The 19,041-nt window shown below is 39.8% G+C and overlaps 3 protein-coding genes and 1 non-coding gene across 4 annotated transcripts; 3 read left to right on the forward strand and 1 right to left on the reverse strand.

The window, feature by feature from the left end:
* The first annotated feature begins 921 nt into the window (after positions 1-921).
* Positions 922-2,796, forward strand: LOC111914857 (shikimate O-hydroxycinnamoyltransferase). The gene is made up of 2 exons (XM_023910568.1): positions 922-1,198; positions 1,338-2,796. Exons 1-2 carry the CDS (start codon positions 1,068-1,070, stop codon positions 2,635-2,637), a joined length of 1,431 nt encoding a protein of 476 aa, XP_023766336.1. The 5' UTR covers positions 922-1,067; the 3' UTR covers positions 2,638-2,796.
* Positions 2,797-9,063: 6,267 nt separating this feature from the next.
* LOC111914880 (small nucleolar RNA R71) lies at positions 9,064-9,170 on the reverse strand. Its single transcript, XR_002857972.1, has one exon. It is a non-coding gene; the product is annotated as a small nucleolar RNA R71 (small nucleolar RNA).
* Positions 9,171-10,086: 916 nt separating this feature from the next.
* LOC111914836 (uncharacterized) lies at positions 10,087-10,968 on the forward strand. Its single transcript, XM_023910544.1, has one exon. The coding sequence runs from the start codon at positions 10,087-10,089 to the stop codon at positions 10,966-10,968; it is 882 nt and encodes a 293-aa protein (XP_023766312.1).
* Positions 10,969-11,968: 1,000 nt separating this feature from the next.
* LOC111914835 (uncharacterized mitochondrial protein AtMg00860-like) lies at positions 11,969-12,397 on the forward strand. Its single transcript, XM_023910543.1, has one exon. The coding sequence runs from the start codon at positions 11,969-11,971 to the stop codon at positions 12,395-12,397; it is 429 nt and encodes a 142-aa protein (XP_023766311.1).
* The last annotated feature ends 6,644 nt before the right edge of the window (positions 12,398-19,041 follow it).

Here is a 19,041-nt window from a genome sequence, read left to right on the forward strand (position 1 = left end):
TCATTGTGTAATTGTTCAATATCAAACAAGAAATATTTTTATATAGATGATTGACAATAATAAATAACTGATATTTTTATAAATATGTGCTCCATTGATTATTTTTAGGATTCAATATATTATAAAAAAATGGAATTATAATCTATAAGATAATTCCATAAATGTCATATAGTTTAATTTAATATTTTACTAGGTGTGAGACCCATGTATTACAAGGGTTTAATTTAAAAAAATAAATATAAAATTTAACAATTTGAAAAGTTTGAATTTATAAGAAAAATGAGAAAAATTTGAATTATTAAAATTAATGAGACTTTAATGTATTGAATACATTATATATATAAATTTTTTCTAATAAATATTTTACATATATATTACCTTACACATTAAATATGGAATTTTAATTTAATAAAATAAAAAATACAATAAAATGATAAGTGGAAAATAGAAAATTTAAAAATTTTAGAAAATGACATGTGTCAAAATGAATAAGAAGATGACATGTGACAAAAAACCTTCATTTATTATATTAGAATAGATAGATTTGACTCCAAGACCTCCAACTTTGTTTTACCATGCATTTTGTTTCGTCTGGCCTTTGTCGCATAGCCTCGAGTAGCCCGACCTCGACTTATTAACAACGAGAATAAAATAACTGTACAAATGACACTCACAACACTGAAAATTTAATTAAACAAACAAGTTTACAAATGACACTCACAAAGTTTAGTTTAGTCTTTCTTTTTTTGCTTATCCGACATATACCTACCGCTTGTAGTCGGATCCACGATACAATCTGTTTGCGATATTAAAGTTGGTAAAACATTATTCCTTCGTCACCATCCCACCAACTTCCTATTTGCAACTTCAAACATAAAATTATTAATAGTATGGTCCCTATGGTTTGGTCCATTTTGATCAAAACTTGTGTTAATTTGAGTATGGCTGGAGGTTTGGAAGTGTTATTTAATAATTAGTTGGGATGTGACTTTTGGTAGTCAACTTTGGAGTTTGACTTGGCTTGGTCGCAGTAGGTGAGCCCCAACACAACACAAAGGAGTCATCGTATGAAGCATCGTCATTCTTCATATAAAACTATAAAAGCAACCAAAACTCTTACCCATTTCAAACCAAATCAACACCGGCCACACCATTATCGCTCATTTCATCCAATACCAATTCTAACACATTTTCACAGGTATTCATTTCTTGCTTTCAATCCAAAAAGAAATACCGTTTTAGTTAATTTCACTAATTATGCAATGGTTTCAAATGCATTACGTACTAATTTGAATATTTGATCAAGTTCTTACGGTTTACTTTTTCATGAACTGCAGTAAGGAGATGAAGATAGCGATTAGAGAATCCACGATGGTGAGACCCGCGGAGGAGACGCCGAGGATAAAGCTATGGAACTCTAACGTCGACCTCGTGGTTCCAAATTTTCACACACCGAGCGTCTATTTCTACCGGCCCTCCGGAGCCACCAACTTCTTCGATGCAAAGGTCATGAAGGATGCTCTGAGTAGGGCTTTGGTTCCGTTTTACCCCATGGGAGGACGATTGAAGAGAGACGAAGATGGCCGAATTGAGATCGATTGTCAAGGACAAGGCGTATTGTTTGTTGAAGCAGAGTCCGATGGCGTGATCGATGATTATGGTGACTTTGCCCCCACGTTGGAGCTCAGGAAACTTATCCCGGCAGTTGACTACTCCCTCGGAATCGAATCATATTCCCTACTGGTGTTGCAGGTAACTTACTTCAGATGTGGGGGAGTTTCGTTAGGAGTCGGGATGCAACATCATGCTGCAGATGGTGCATCTGGGCTGCACTTCATCAACACATGGTCCGATATGGCTCGTGGCCTTGACGTCAGTCTCCCACCCTTCATAGACCGAACCCTCCTCCGTGCTCAAGACCCACCACGACCCGTTTTCGAGCACGTTGAATACCAACCTGCTCCGCCGATGAAATCCACATCCGAAACCTCGTCAGATGAAACCGTCGTCTCAATTTTCAAATTGACACGAGACCAACTCAACGTGCTCAAATCAAAATCGAAAGAAGATGGTAACACAATCAACTATAGCTCCTATGAAATGCTCTCCGGCCATGTTTGGAGGTCTGTGTGTAAAGCCCGCGGTCTGCCAGATAATCAAGACACCAAGCTATACATCGCCACCGATGGCCGGGCCCGCCTTCAACCCGCCCTACCACCGGGCTACTTCGGGAATGTTATCTTCACGACCACTCCGATAGCGGTAGCAGGCGAGCTTCAGTCGAAGCCAACTTGGTATGCTGCTAGTAAAATCCACGATGCGTTAGTGAAGATGGACAACGATTATCTTAAATCAGCACTTGACTATTTGGAATTACAGCCCGATTTGAAGGCATTGGTTCGTGGTGCACATACCTTTAAATGCCCTAATCTTGGAATAACCAGTTGGGCTAGGCTGCCGATTCACGACGCCGACTTTGGGTGGGGCCGGCCTATATTCATGGGTCCCGGGGGTATTGCATTCGAAGGTTTGAGTTTTGTGCTACCAAGCCCGGTTAATGATGGGAGCTTGTCGATTGCCATTTCACTGCTAGCCGAACATATGAAGCTTTTCAGCAACTTCTTGTATGATATCTGAAATCTTGGATACATACGTTCTTTAAATTTGTTCATTATTGTATGATTTTAATTTTTACCCAAAGGGAAATACTTATGTTGAAACGAGCTTATATATAGCTCCGTTGGTTAGAGTTTTTAACAGCTATTCAGCTTAAAATATTGATATATTTTGCACAAACATTTTATTATTTCTATCTTAGGCCATTCGAAATATTCAAGAGGAACCAGCTTGTGGTCTACGTAACCATGGAAAACGCTCGTACACACTACCCCAGTCATTCGTGGTTGGGTGTTTTTGTGGTCCATCGTAATGCATGCGGTGGACGATCACGACCAATGGCAACCTTCATTCTCTTTCTAGCAATTCGTCGGTCGAAAACTTAAACTTTTATTATGTTTTTTTTTTAATATATCAACATTACCTATATAAACACAACAATTACAACATTTACATTCAAACCATTCTCTTTAAAAAAAACATATTTATTGAATTTTTTTAAGAATTTCAATTCGGATGACGAGGGAGAATTCATCTCGACGCTCTTCAGTGTTGTGCAACACATAACATGATGAAAAAGTTTGTACGTTTCACATTTAAGAGCAGCTGTCAACCGAGATCGTCAAGTCGTACATGACTTATTGGTACATGATTACTTTGTCAATAATTGTGTAACACCCGATTCCTAGTACGTATTTAATTTAAGTAACTCCATAGTTTGCTCTGGGACTCGGCGAGTTGGAGGCCCAACTTGTCGAGTAGACTCGACTTTTGATCGGGGGGAGGGGGGGGGTTAAGTGACCTATTCGACGAGTCGGGAGACCGACCCGACGAGTAGGACTGTCTGGATGAAACCCTAATATTTGGGGTTTGCACCCTATTTAAACAACTTATAACACCACAAACCAGCCTCCATTGTCCCTCCCAAACCAGAGAAAACCCTAACTTGAAACCCTAGCCATTATTGTGTGTTCTTGAGCTTGTTGGTACCATTTTTGTGTGTTTTTGAAGTTGGAAAGGAGGAAGGAAGCTTGGGAGTTCAAGTAGAAGCAAGAAGATCCAGAGGTTTTGCTCCATTCTTAGCTCATTCAAGGTAAAAATTTGGAACCTTGACCATTTATCTCTTAGATTTTGATTTGGGGCTATTTCTACCTTTTTTATAAGCACAGTGAAGCCATAATCGGATTTTGTATGTGTGCTTGGTGTTGCACTTCAGATCTGGAGCTATTGGGGGTCTATATGGCATAAAGGTGCCAACTTTGTTGCCATAAGCACCCCATACATCTTGTAGACCTCTTTTTATGGCTTTTTGAGCCAAAGGCCTCATGCATGGACATCAAGTTTGTAGTTTTACGTATAAAATGGACCCTAGGAGGCTAGATCTATGGTTTTGATGCGTTAAGACCAATTATAATCAGCTGTATAGTTTTGGACAAAGAGGGACTCGACGAGTTTGTAACATCCATAAATTTTACGCCAAATTTAAACTTTTTCAATCATAAATAAAATCAAACCGCGTTTGTTTACAAAAATGTTTTCAAATCAATATCCATCAGAGTGTCCCAAAATCATAACATAAGGATGAGGAGCGGTACGGTCATGCCTTCGCCTTGCCATGATCTCTTGAAGTACCTGAAACAATAAACTAAAAACTGTAAGCCCGAGGGCTTAGTGAGCTACCCCCAAAATACCAATACCACAATGAAAATACCATATCAGTAATAATCAATCAATCAACATGCATACTGGGCCATCGGCCTGACGGACCGCCCTACAGGGCCTACAGTCTATCTGGATCTATCCCGAGCCTTCGGCATGACTGTTCCGCCACGTGGACCTACAATCTCCCCGGACCGCTCATAAGGTATACTGGCCTTCAGCACAAAGCATGACCGCCTCAATCCAACCAACAATAAAATAACCATGTGCGCATAACTATCATATACTGGCATATACAAACATCAAATATATCTATCTCACTGATCATCAATCATAGAATTCTCCTGTAACTAGAGGACCGACCTAGGAGGTCACTAACATACCAATCCCTACGGATCATAAAAGCATAACATACTGTCTACCCTGATTCCGATCTAACAGATCATAACCACATGTAGCATACCATAACAATAACAATTAAAGGGTCGGCCTTGGTGCCGTAGACCCTATCGATACAGTGAGGATAACTCACCTCGCAGATGTCGACTCGGAAGGTAAACTCCAACTCACGGATCACTTGACACCGGCTCTGCCACCTATTATCATAGTACAATATACTCGTAAGTCCTTAACCTTTTAAGGTACTCCATAACCCACTAGTCAACCCCTGATCAAAGTCAAAGCCCTCAGTCAAGGTCAACAGTCCATGTTGACCCCAACTCGCCGAGTACCCTCGACTACTCGCCGAGTTCCTTGAAGTACAATCTTGTTGGATTAGTGTCTAAGTCCATAACTATGCTGGTATGTACTTGACCCGATTGTGAGCATGGTCCTTTTGGGTTGCCTTCACACTGGTGACTAGACAGGATGATTGTTGAGGAGAGAGATTGTTATATTGTTAAGAATAATAAATTGGGGTATAAGTTTGATTTGTTAATATATTATATGAATAATGTATTTATTTGGAATCATATTATTAATTAGTATTTAATCAAAAATTAATTAGGAATTAATTTCGTGATTAAAGGAATTAATCAAAAGTATAGGGCTTGTTTTGTAATTATTTGATAGTTGAGACTTTGGGCTATTGGATCACCTTTATTAAGGCTTGATCGAAAATCCTATAAGGATCTAGGAGTTTTCTTCCAAGGGCTTAAGGAAATGAGTTTATGGGCTTGCTTAGGCCCTAAGCTAAGGGATTAGGGTTTCCACCTTGAAACCCTAGTTAGCCTTAAGTATAAATAGCACCCTAAGGCACTAAATTCAGCCAAACTTTGGAGAAACCTTACTAAGGTCGAATTTTAGAGCCTCTTTCCTCCCTTCTTCTCTCTCATATTCATCCTCTCACTCAAAGTGTGTTTGTGAGCCATTAGAGGTACTACACTTGTGGTACTTGCTTTCAAGAGCTAAGGAAATTCAAGGAGCTAGTTGTTATTGCTATAGAACAACAAAATGTATGTATTCTATTCTCCTTTGTGGATTTTGTAAATCATAGGAGTATCCCAGGTTTCTTTTTCTGTTCATAAAGTTGTATAACTAATAGTGAAAACATAGATCCAACTCTAGGGTTGCATGCACACATAGGATTGTTTGTATAAGACCCATCAGTGGTATCAGAGCCATTGGTTTTTGTTTTCAATTAGATTTGATACAAATGTATGAATATGACAATTAGGGTTTATGGCTAATAAACCCTGAGGCTTGATTTTCGAAATTAGGGTTTCTAAACCCTAGATTTCGAAATTTTTGATAGGGTTTCCTAAATCTTTTTCTATGGCCCCAAGATTTCGATTTTAGGGTTGTCTAACCCTAGAATTTCAAAATTTGTCTTGTCCCCTAGATAGGATTCTCAAATTTTAGGGATTTCGATAATGTCATATCTTGTTATTATCCTTGATTCCTTAAATAGATAATTAAAGATCTTATGAATTATCCCATTCCATAAATTTTCAAATCTTATGGGATATGGGATTAGATTAAATTAATTGTTTAATTTAATGGATAATCCTACAAGATTTAGTAATTTAAATTAATTGTTTAATTTTGGATAATTATTAAATCAATGTTTTAATATTTAAAATTTTAAAATTTAAGGGTTGGATTTTCGAAAATTTTGAATAAAATTAAAACCTAATTTATTTTAAAAAGTTTCAAAACTTGCCCTCAAGTTTTGGAATTTAAATTGTTTGATTAAAAGGTTTAATTTTGAAAGTCTAAATTCTAAAACCCTTAGTTTTGAAAAGTTCAAATTACACCCTTATGGTTTTGTTAAGTTAATTAAAAGTATAATTAAAAGAGAGTTAATAAATCCATAATCATATGGTTTATATTTATTAAATTAAACCACCTAGTATTTTAAAAGTGTAAAATACAACCTTATACTATATATATAACATTAAAAGTCTAATATTATATATGTATAACTTAAACTGCTAGTCTTACCGTTAGTAGGCCTCATTCACGAAGCCGGTCTATAAGGGGGGGGGGGGGGGGTATAAGGTTATGTCCTATAAAATGGCCGTTTAGTGGGTGTCGACTCTCACCCACCGCTTCCTTGATTGGTGGAGGGTCGTTAGCCGAATGGGTAGGATAGGGCAAACCCTTTCCATTAAAAGTATAATGAAGTATAAAGTAACTAAATGTTTTTACAAAATTCCCAATCTTAGTTACTTTAGGCAAAAGTGAATTGATGCAATTCCATGAAATTACTCTTTGTGCCCTTACGAAGACGTTAGTGGAGCGTGTGTGGTTAACCGGCACACTAAATGGTTCTAAGCAAAGGTAGCAAAAGGTGACTCAATGTTTGTCATAATTCGGTGGAGCGTGTGTGGTTAACCGACACATCGAATAGGTGACTATAACATTGGGGGCACCATGTAAGTGTGCATGGTTATTCACACCCTGTTTTGTGATCCTTGGCATCCCAATCACAAATCGAGGGGCATATCGAGATTTAAACATGCCATTGAAAAGTTCAATGAATCTAAAAGGATATAGGAATTTTTCAATACATTTAAAACCTAATCTCTTTTTCGTTTTTCATGGTGGAAAATTAGTGAATCGTCATTCACTTACCTTCAAATGTTCTGCAATTTGGGTTACGACATCCCTCTCCCAAGTTATGGAATATTGTGTTGGGTCCTAGCCTTAATATCTCATTTGGGTGATTTGTTAAAGACTCAATCAATCAACTAACTTGAATTTTTTCTCCCGTTTTGTAGATGTCAAAGTATGACAACTATGGTCTTCCCAAATCCCGTGGAACAAGCTTTCCACATGAAGATGATATTCCACGATTCGACCGAGGAACATGAGATCATGCTTCCATTCCTCCACCTCCTCCAATTATTCTCCCTAACCCACAAGTACGAAGGCTTGAAAAGTTCAAGATCACTCAAGCCCTTTTGGCAAGTAAACATGAAGATGGGAAACTTGTGTGTGAACACGTCTTAGAGATGAAGTCACACATTGATAGGTTAAGGATGTTGGGTGTCGAGATTTCAGGTGAGTTAGCTGTTGATTGGGTTCTTTAGTCACTTCCTGAATCATATAGTGAGTTCGTTAGAGAGTACTATATGATGGATCATGACGTGACCCTCATTGATCTCACCTATTTGCTTATAGCTGCTGAATCAGCAATGATTTGGCGTGCTGGTCAAGCAAATTTGTCTGGTGAATCAAACTCCCAAACTACAATGGACATTGAAAATGGTGACATTGGAAATCCAGAAAAAGGTAAACTCTGAGATAGTTCCATGTGCCATTCCAAAAGAGTCCATTTGCTTTTATTGCCAAAAGAAAGATTGGAGACGAAGCTGCCCTATTTACCTGAGAGTTCTAAGAAATGGGAGAGTCAAGACGTATGACTCTATTTCAGGTAAAATCCATTAACTAACTCTTTTAAGTTCCTATTCTAGATTCTTAATACATGATGTGATAAGATTACATTTTGATGTTTTGTAGGATTGAAGAAAAGAGAGGAAGCTTAAGGGAAGAAGTGAGCTGAATCTAATTGTGAAGAAATGGATTTCGATCGCATTGCTTGAAGATTGGATTCTTGAGCTACTACATGGAGTTAGAATAGATTGATAAGATATATGTAATAACATAGTTTTTCAATTGAATTGCATTGTAAGGACAAATTTTTCCGCAATAAAATAAATTTTGATTTTATCTTATTTATTTATCCTTGCAATGGCATGTATGAAAATTTGATGTTTGAAGGTTTCTATTATTAGCAATAATGGATTTGATTCTTAATTAGGTTATTTGTGGAAGTGTCGATAGTTTACCAAATAGGGAGAGTTTCTCATCACCCAAGTTTCAAGTGGATAGAAACTTGGAATCATGCAACGTGTATTGTATGATGAATGAAAAAATTCCACATTTAGGAACCCGCTAACACCATGGCTAACATCGATGAAGTTTCCATGGACGAATGGAAGAAAAGAATGTGTGACGATAACGGCCCAAGACTCGTGCAACTCACAATTCCTACAACTGCCACCTTTGAACTTAAAGGCCACATACTTGCTCAACTTAAGGAGATCCCATTCTACGGGAAGGATCACGAAGACGCATACAATCATCTAGACGAGGTCAAAGACGTAGCCGACTACTTCAATGTTCCTAATATACCTCGTGACATTGTTTTACTTTGTATGCTACCGGTCACATTTAAGGGGTCGCGAAAGATCGGCTGATATCACTCCCTCCAAGATGCATCACTACTAGGGCTAAAATGAAAGAGGAATTTATAGACCAATTTTCCCTCCCTAAAAGATAGCCAAGTTGAAGATATCCATAGCCAATTTTGAACAACAAGCTGGAGAGTCACTTTATGAGGCATGGGAAAGATACAAGGGCTTACTAACGAACTGCCCATATCATGATCTAAACAGTCAACAAGAAGTCTCCATTTTCTATGATGGAGTAAATGTAACAACTAGGAAGCTCCTTGATTTGAAAGGACCTCTCACAAAGAAGTCACTCGCGGTGATAAAAGAGCTAATTGAAGAATTCTCTAAGCACTCTAGAGAATATCATAACCCAAGGAATGACTTGACTTGATGGGCGATGAATTCTATTACTGATGACATGGCATCAATGATGGCAAAATTGGAAAGCATGGAGCGAAGAATGACTAAGATGGACCAATCCATCCATGCCATTAGAGTGGGATGTGAAAACTATAAAGGGCCTCACCTTACTAAAGATTGTGACCTTGACGAGAACGGGAACCGGAAAGTACAAGTGTGCTATTCAAGTAGTGATAGGTATGATGACAATTGGTGAAAACCCAAGAAAGAATGGCTACCATATGATGATTACAAAAAGACAAGGGAAGAAAAGTATAAGCAAAAAGAAAGAGGCTTTTATCAAAAGGAGGAACCGATGCATGAAAAGAAATCAGACTTGGAAGACATGCTTACAAGATTCGTAGCCGCGTCTGAGAAAATGCATAATGATACCGATGATGCGATAAAAGATCAACAAAACATGTTGAGAGAACTCCAAATTTTGATGAAAGATCAACAAGCTCTGCTTAGGAATCAACAAGCATCCATTCTCAACATAGAAAAGCAGCTGGGCCAACTTGCACAACAAGTGAACGAGAGACGACCGAGTGGACTTCCTAGTAATACCGAAAGTAACCCAAAAGGCGTACATATAAATATCATGACAACTAGGAGTGGGAAGATTATAACTCCTCTGACCCCTATTCAGAAAGAAGATCCTAAGTTGGTGCAAGAGAAAGAAGCAGAAGATGAATAATCGAAATTTCTCAATCCGAATCGCCGAGTTGAAGTTATGGACTCGACGAGTCCCCCACCTGAACAGAAAAACAGGCCTCCTGTTAAGCCATATCAGCCTCCACTGCGATTTCCAGCTCGAGCTAGACAAGAAAAGAATGATGTTGACTACCAAAAGTTTCTAGAACATATAAAAGCTCTCCAAATTAATATGTCATTCATCGAGGCGGTTGCACAAATGCCTAAATATGCCAAATTCCTCAAGGAGCTTCTAACTAATAGAAAGAAGATGGAAGAGGTGAAAAAAGTGGTCCTAAATGATAATTGCTCAGCTGCCATGTTGAACAAATTACCTAAGAAGAAGGGTGATCCGAGAAGCTTAACCTTGCCTTGTCAATTCAGAAACTTAGCTACTATTTATGCATTGGCTAATTCGGGGGAAATTATAAATCTCATGTCATACTCATTCTTCAAGAAATTAGATCTTTCGGAGCCAAGGCCAATTCGAATGGCAATTAACTTAGCAAATAAAATAGTCACATTCCCAAAGGGAATATACAAAGATCTATTGGTAAAAGTTGATAAGTTTGTGTTCCTCGCGGACTTCATAGTACTAGACATGGAAGCGGATCCTCAAGTCCTAATCATACTTGGAAGACCTTTCCACAACACCGCGAGTGCTATAGTTGACATGCGAGATTCCAAATTTAGTCTTAGGGTGGGAGACGAATTAGCTACATTTGGAGTTGATCAAGCCATGAAGCATGCAAGGAGCAGTGATGACACGTCATTCTCGGTTGATATGTTGGAAGAGTTAATGGAGGAATGGAAAGAAGATGAGCCCAGCAAGTCCACCATCACCTTTGAAGAAGAATTTGATGCTGAAAGAGACCTGATGGAGATAGAGAGACTGCTCGAGGAAGCTGAATATATGATCTAATTAGAAGTGCAGAAAGCTCGACTCGCCGAGTAACACCCACCGACTCGGCGAGTCCATTCGAAGAAACCCGATCAGTCGCGAATTTAACCCAGGACTTGATGAGTCCCCTCACTGTACTCGACGTGTTTAGCATTCAGAACACGAAAACTGAACTTGAAGCTCTACCGGATCACTTGGAGTATGCATTTCTTCAAGATGGCCAACAAAAACCAGTAATTATAGTTATTGATCTAGCCAAACATGAAAAAGAAAGCCTTGTGGGAGTACTAAAGAAAAGGCAAGGTGCCATAGCATGGAAGATAACCGATATCAAGGGGATTAGTCCAGCTTATTTTTCTCATAAGATTAACATAGAAGATGGAGCTAAACCTGTAGTTCAACGCCAAAGAAGACTTAACCCAAACATGTAAGAAGTTGTGAAAAAAGAGGTGGTTAAACTACTAGATATTGGGATCATTTACTCAATCTCCGATAGTCCATGGGTAAGTCCGGTGCAAGTGGTATCGAAGAAAGGAGGAATGACAGTGTTTACCAATGAAGACAACGAGTTAACTCCAACAAAAACAGTAACCGGGTGGCGCGTTTGCATCGCCTACAGAAAACTAAATGATGCTACATGCAAGGTTCACTTTCCGTTGCCCTTTATCGATCAAATGCTAGAAAGGCTCTCTATTCATCTATATTATTGTTTTCTCGATGGCTTTTCGGGGTATTTTCAAATTCCAATCGACCCACAAGACCAAGAGAAGACCACTTTTACATGCCCAAGTGGAACACTCGCATATAGACGCATGCATTTTGGGTTATGTAATGTACCAGCTACTTTCCAAAGATGCATGATGGCCATCTTTCACGACATGATCGAGAAATTTATGGAGGTCTTTATGGATGACTTCTCGGTTTTCGGGTCATCTTTTGAAGATTGTTTATCCAATTTGGATTTGATGCTAGCTAGATGTGAGAAGACCAACCTTGTCCTTAATTGGGAAAAGTGCCACTTATGGTAAAAGAAGGAATTGTGTTGGGACACAAAGTTTTAAGGAAGGGGATAGAAGTGGATAGAGCAAAAGTGGACACAATAGCTATGTTACCCCCTCCAACAAATGTAAAAGGGGTAAGGAGTTTTCTTGGCCATGCAGGATTTTATCGTCACTTCATTAAAGACTTCTCAAAGATAACTAGGCCTTTGACTCAACTACTCTTGAAGGACACTCCATTCAATTTCTCTAAAGAATATCATGAAGCATTTCATTTATTAAAGGAAAGATTAAACACTACTCCTATCATGATAGCCCCAAATTTGAATCTTCCTTTCGAGCTGATGTGTGATGCTAGTGACTATGTGGTGGGATTTGCTTTAGGGAAAAGGGTTGATAAACATTTTCAACCTATTTACTATGCAAGCAAAACTTTGAACCCAACTCAATAGAGCTACACTACTACCAAGAAGGAGCTGCTAGCGGTGGTATATGCTTTTGATAAATTCCGACCATTCTGCCCTTAAGTATCTTTTTGCTAAACAAGATGCTAAGACCAGATTGATATGTTGGGTCCTACTTTTACAAGAATTTGATCTTGAAATATGAGATAAAAAAGGAATGGAGAACGTAGCTGCCAACCATTTATCAAGATTAGAGAACCCACATTTTGAGGAATTGGAAGAACACAAGATTGGAGATGATTTTCCCAATGAGTAACTTTTGGTAATAGCAGGAGAGGTGCCATGGTTTGCGGATATAGCTAATTACTTAGCAACTGAATACATTCCAAAAGACTTAACCCGCCAACAAAAGAAGAAATTCTTTTCAGAAATCAAGTACTACTTTTGGGACGAGCCATACCTTTTCCGAAGCTGCGCATACGGGATGATACGAAGATGTGTGTTCGGGAAAGAAAGTCGGGAAATCTTGGAACATTGTCATAACGGGCCCACTAGGGGACATCATGGAGCACATTATACAGCTTTTTTTTGATATTGGGTTCTATTGGCCTACAATTTTTAAAGATGCTGCCCAATATGTCAAAGAATGTGATTCATGCCAACGAGCGGAGAACATATCATCCCGAAACGAGATGCTCCAACATAATATTCAAGTTTGTGAAATATTTGATGTTTGGGGGGATTGAATTTATGGGACCTTTCCCAATGTTAAAAGGGAATAAATATATCTTGGTGGCGGTCGGATACTTATCTAAATGGGCGGAGGCACAAACATTACCTACTAATGATGCTCGAGTGGTGGTGCGATTTCTCAAAAAGTTATTTTCAAGGTTTGGAGTTCCTAAAGCTCTTATTAGTGACCGGAGCACTCACTTTGCAAATGATCAATTAGCTAAAGTGTTGAAACGATACGGGGTACACCATAGGTTCTCGACATCCTATCATCCACAAACAAGTGGACAAACTGAAGTGACAAATCGGGTGTTAAAAAGGATTTTGGAGAGATCGGTTGGAGGAAATTGAAAGGAGTGGTCGGATAAACTTGATAATGCACTTTGGGCTTTTCGAACAGCTTTCAAAACACCTATTGGTACTACACCATATAGGTTAGTTTATGGAAATAATTGTCATTTGCCCGTTGAAATAGAGCATAAAGCATATTGGGCTTTAAAGATGTGTAATTTTGAGTTGGCTGAACTTCGTACCAACCGGTTAATGCAAATAAATGCCCTTGAAGAACTTTGTAACACCCATAAAAATTCAATCCAATTTAAAACTTTTTAAAACATTTTAAACCATTAAATCATTACAATTTGTTTTCTAAATAGTTTAGACATCATAGTATCCCCAGAATCAATCATGAAAATATAAGGAGGTGCAAGATCACGCCTTCGCCTTCCCGCGTTCATCAGAAATACCTGAAATAAATTCAACAACTGTAAGCCCGAAGCTTAGTGAGTTTCCCCAAAATACCAACACCATACCAATATAACCATATCATATAAAAAATACAGAACAGCAAGCATAATGAGTCATCAGCCTGACTGGACCGCCTCACAGGCCTTCAGTCTATCTGGACTGCTCTTCGAGCCTTCGGCATGTCTGGACCGCCACGCAGGGCCTATAGCCTATCCGGACCGCTCGCCGGGTATGTTGGCCTATAGCACAAAGCAGGACCGCCTCAACCCAACCCCCAATCACAAACACACATGTGCACATAAATATCATATGCTAGCTCATTTATATAACAATCAAACCGATCTAACAGATCACCAATCATAGCAACATCCCAATAACCGGGATACAGACCTAACCGGTCACTAACATAGCATCATCCTATAACCAGGACAATCATGTGCACATAGACATCATATAACACTAGCATGTATATATATAACAGTCGAACCGGTCTAACAGATCACAATGCATAGCAACAATCCCATAACCAAGATATCGACCTAACATGTCACTAAAGCATATCATATCACCATCCTAACTACCAGGATATAAATCAGTAAGCATAACATGCAATACTCCAAATACAATTCATAAAGGGTCGACCTTGGTACCTTAGACCATGTTGATATAGTGAGGAGAACTCACCTGACACTGTTGAAGTCTCGCAGGTGCGCTCCAGGTGCTGATTGACAGATTCCCAAACTGTCAACATCAAACAATACCCAATTAATAATTGGGTTCCAAGCTCAAGGTCCACTCACACTCCAAAAGCCCAAAGGTCAAGTAATGGGCCAAGGCCCAACATATGGCCCAATCTTCCAAATTGGGCCCAACTCCTCACATGGGCCTTATCCTAAAGCCCATCTAATTACGTCCATTAACTTGTTCTTGGATTGTCCATCAATAGTCTAACCACCAAAACCCTATAAGAAGGCCCAACTCAAGGCTCAAGTGAAATTAGGGTTTTGCATAAAATGACAACTAGGGTTAAGTGTTTCTCACTTAACCCATTAAGGAATTAATCCATTAAGCCCCTCACTTTACTAAATAAGTCATATGGTGTGATTATGCTTAATACATAATTCCTTTCCAATCGCCCAAAAGTGGGTCCCAATAAGTCCAAGCCCATAATCCCAAAATTAGGGTTTTCACATGAAATGATGATTAGGGTTAAGTGTTGCTTACTTAACCCATTAAGGACTTAATCCAATAATGACTTAATCCAATAAGGACTTAATCCAATAAGTCCTTTATTACCTTAGATTAATTTTCCAATGATTATTATTTAATATCTCAAGTTATTAAATAATTCCCGCGTGTCCCGGTTAATTCCCCAAATTAGGGTTTTAAGCCATTAGGGTTTTCCAAACCCTAATTACTAGTCCATTTATCAATTTGTTGGGCTTTAAGGTCAATTAGGTCTTTATTGGGCCTATCAGACCCACTAGAATATCATCAAGCCCATTAGGGTTTTATTGGGTCCATTGAGGTCTCTTTGGGCCCATTAGGGTTTCTTTTGGCCCATTAGGGTTTAGTAGTCCCTTGTCCAACATCCAAACGAGTCACAAACCAAACAAGGCACACCGCCACCTGACACGGCGACCGGTGGCGGAAGGAGGCGGCAGCCACCACTTCATGGTGGTTGTTAGGGTTATCTTTACTATTCTGATGGATTACACATTACAATGCCATATTCAAATACACACACACAACACTAATAAACACACACAGCAACATACACACCCTCCATGGCGGTCTTGAGGCGGCAGCCACCATGGCCGATGACCATGGTGGTTTTTCCTTGACTTCTCTCCGGCAGTAGCAAACCGAGACACCCAATCTTGCGAGACACGCTGAAACACACGCACACACTACTTATAAAAATACACACACAAACATAGCCACCTAATGGTGGCAGGAGGCTGTTCATGGTGGCAGCCACCACCCTGTAGTGGTGGCGGTGGTCTTTCTTCGGATCTTTGGCCAAGGGGTACTCCGACGTCCTTCTCCCATCACAGACACAACCCACAATCATGCACACAAGTCCCTTTTTGCTCGGAAAATAAACCAAGCACCCACTGAGGTGGGTGGAGAAGGCGGAAGCACAAGAAACGGATAACAACGATGATAGCTTCGCGATTCCATGAGCTCAACCACCAATCCACGACGGCATGTGGTGGCCAGAGGGCGCCAGCCTCCAAACGGTAGTAGTGAGGCAGCCATCAGGATGGAAATGAAGAGGGAAGAAGGTGGTTCGAAACCACCGAGTATAGCAGCAACAAAAACGAAGAGTCGACGGTTCGCTGACCTCGTCGGCAGCTCCGTCATCAACAGCGACGGCACAACAACGGCTAGAGGTAAGGAACCGACTGCAGGAGGATCGTCCGTTAGCCCCTGGTGGTCTTCAGTTCCTCTGATCATAGAGGATCTCATCAATGGTCTTGGTTAATCAGAACAGGCGACATGGCGGCGCCGGGGTTAAGAGATTGAAGAGGGGGTGGTGACGGCTGGAGGGAAGTATAAGGGAGGCAGCCGATGTTGTGTCTAGGGTTAGGGTTGTTGACGGGAAGTCAACAGTTAAATACCCGGTTCATGCAACCATATAGAGAAAATGACATAACTGGTCCCTCTCATTCTCAATATCTTCAAACAAAGTCCATTAGTTACGTTTTATAGCCTGCCTTCTAAATTTCCTTTCAGATGAAGTTCGAAATTTATCTAACAACCCTCCGATTTCAAAATCCTTTCAGCTTTGATCCAATATTTACCAAATAACCCCCATCTTTCATAATTCATTACAATTCTGGTACCATATTTACCAAACACACCCTAACTTCTGAAATCCTTTTCAAATAAATCCTGAAATTACACTTTAACCCTCGGAAATCAAAAGTATATCATTTGGCACCTCGAAACCAACACCCCACCAATTATTATTTGATTTCGGACTATAATAATATTAAATAATAATAAATGTTACTTCTCGAGCCCCAGGTTTATTATTTAATTATCTTATTATAAACGGGATGTTACAACTCTCCCCCACTTAAATTTGATTTCTTCCTCGATATCGCTTCTTGTCATTCCTTACATGCCAAACAACTTGAACTACTTGGTTACAACCCCGAGCGAAACTCTAGTCTCTCCAAGGCAACCATGTCCAAACCTCGCAGGGTTCTAAACAAGGAAAATAAACGAATCCCTTACAATATGATCACATTTATCTAATCCGGAATCTGGAGTCTCGAGATGGTCTGGCTTTTAGACAGACCTCTCATACCAAATCATCATTGTTGAGACCAGTCCGCTTGTCTCCCATCTAAATATTAAACCCCTGATATCTGGGGGTTTCAAAATCAAGATTTTCTCATACATCAGACAACCCAATTCGTTAATATCGCCCTAAACACTGAGACTGTCTGAACACTGATCTACCTGAAGCAATATGTTTCCACACGGCTACTTTCCATAATCTACCGAGACCTCCCTGATCTCAATCCTTTCACCAATCATCTGACATACCGGGTCCAGGCCCGGTCGTGGAGTTAAAGGACTCCCACATAGTTGTTTCATATGACTTTCGAAAGAAATCCTTCCCTAGAACTAGTTACCACTAGTTATTAGCCCACCGTGACTCCAACAACCTCCTGATCCAACCGATCAGATCCATGCGTCGAATCTCATTGCTACCAACCCATGGATAAATGAGATTGCTACATGACCAATGATAGTCTTACATCACATGTAACCTCAAGCAATCCACTGCTTTCTTAGCCTCATAACTGTAGTGGCGCTCCTACAGTCCTATCATTTACTTAACCAGGTCTAATCCGGTTCCCAGAACCTAAACGACTGAACATTCTAATCCCAAGCCTTCCTAGAACTGATGGATACCCATTCAGATCTACTCCCGGTCATCTAACTGGAGTATTACCTGATCCAAACCGATTAATCCCATGAGACACTCCGAACTAATGAGATCATCAAGATCCGCTGTAGTCCATCCGATTTCTAATAACAACTTCCAATCAAACAAAAATTACACCGGAGTCTTCACACTAATCCAGCAATACGTTCAATACTTAGGAACATACCTACTGATTGATATAGCATAACAACATGCTCAATACCGACACATAAATATACAAACACATACAGAGTCTTCAGCATGACTGGACCGCCTCACCAGGCCTTCAGTCATCTGGACCACTCTAAACCATTGAGCATCTCCTTGGACCACCCCTGGTGATCCTTTCCATACAGACTACTCTCCCCCACTTAGGGTTCCGAACTCCTGATCCATTTTGTGGATTCTAATCTCGGCCTAACTCTAGACTTCATGTTGATCACCCACCATTTCGGGAAACCGCGATCTGATCTCTGACCCGTGTATCTAACACATACGCAAAATAACTCGCACACCCATGCTGAATGTACTGCCGAGCCCTGGCAGTTAACAAATCCCTCAGTGTCGAGCAAACACTCGGCCGAGCATCCAAACTGAACTCAATTCATGACTAGAACCCCAAACTGATTTTCCAAACTCTGCTATCAAGCACCGAGAGGTCCTGATACACATGCTGGGGAGTTTTACCGAACTCCCAACTCATACAACCCTCAAACCAAACAGCCACTTGGGTTGCCTTTCTTTCTGACAGGGATGCGAAACTTATCCCAGTTTCAAAACCACCCCCGCTTCCGAATCCGGGGACGATTCTCCCCCACTTGTGTTCGACTAAGTCTTCACAATACATGAAAATTTGGAGAATTCCCAATCTTTCCTCCTTTCAACGATCAATCAGATAACAACCAACTCTTACCCACTAGTTCTCCATTACTAGCCAATCCCAAATGGCCACACACTTCTAAGAACTAGCTGAACACTTCTTGAATTCCAGTGAAACCGACAATCCCTAATGCTCGAATGATCCCACAGTCAAATCCTGAAGTCAAAGTGTCACACCCCAAAACCGGAACGGCGGAAACGTTCTGGGGTGGATGACGTATAGGTGCAGCTTGGTACTAAACTGTCTTTATAGTAATAGTTTTACATGGTTTACATTACATAGAAACATCAAAGTACAATAACCATTGCATTTATAGTAATAGTTTTACATGGTTTACATTACATAGAAACATCAAAGTGATACAAGTAGTAGTATAGGTGCAGCTTG

This window comes from Lactuca sativa, chromosome 5, assembly GCF_002870075.4.
Source record: "Lactuca sativa cultivar Salinas chromosome 5, Lsat_Salinas_v11, whole genome shotgun sequence".
Lineage (NCBI taxonomy): Eukaryota > Viridiplantae > Streptophyta > Magnoliopsida > Asterales > Asteraceae > Lactuca > Lactuca sativa.

Excerpts from the sequence above, each read along its gene's own strand:
- LOC111914857 (XM_023910568.1), top strand. The coding sequence starts at position 1,068 with ATGAAGCATCGTCATTCTTCATATAAAACTATAAAAGCAACCAAAACT. Across the intron at positions 1,199-1,337 it reads ATTCTAACACATTTTCACAG|TAAGGAGATGAAGATAGCGA; the intron begins GTATTCATTTCT and ends CATGAACTGCAG.
- LOC111914836 (XM_023910544.1), top strand. The coding sequence starts at position 10,087 with ATGGACTCGACGAGTCCCCCACCTGAACAGAAAAACAGGCCTCCTGTT.
- LOC111914835 (XM_023910543.1), top strand. The coding sequence starts at position 11,969 with ATGGTAAAAGAAGGAATTGTGTTGGGACACAAAGTTTTAAGGAAGGGG.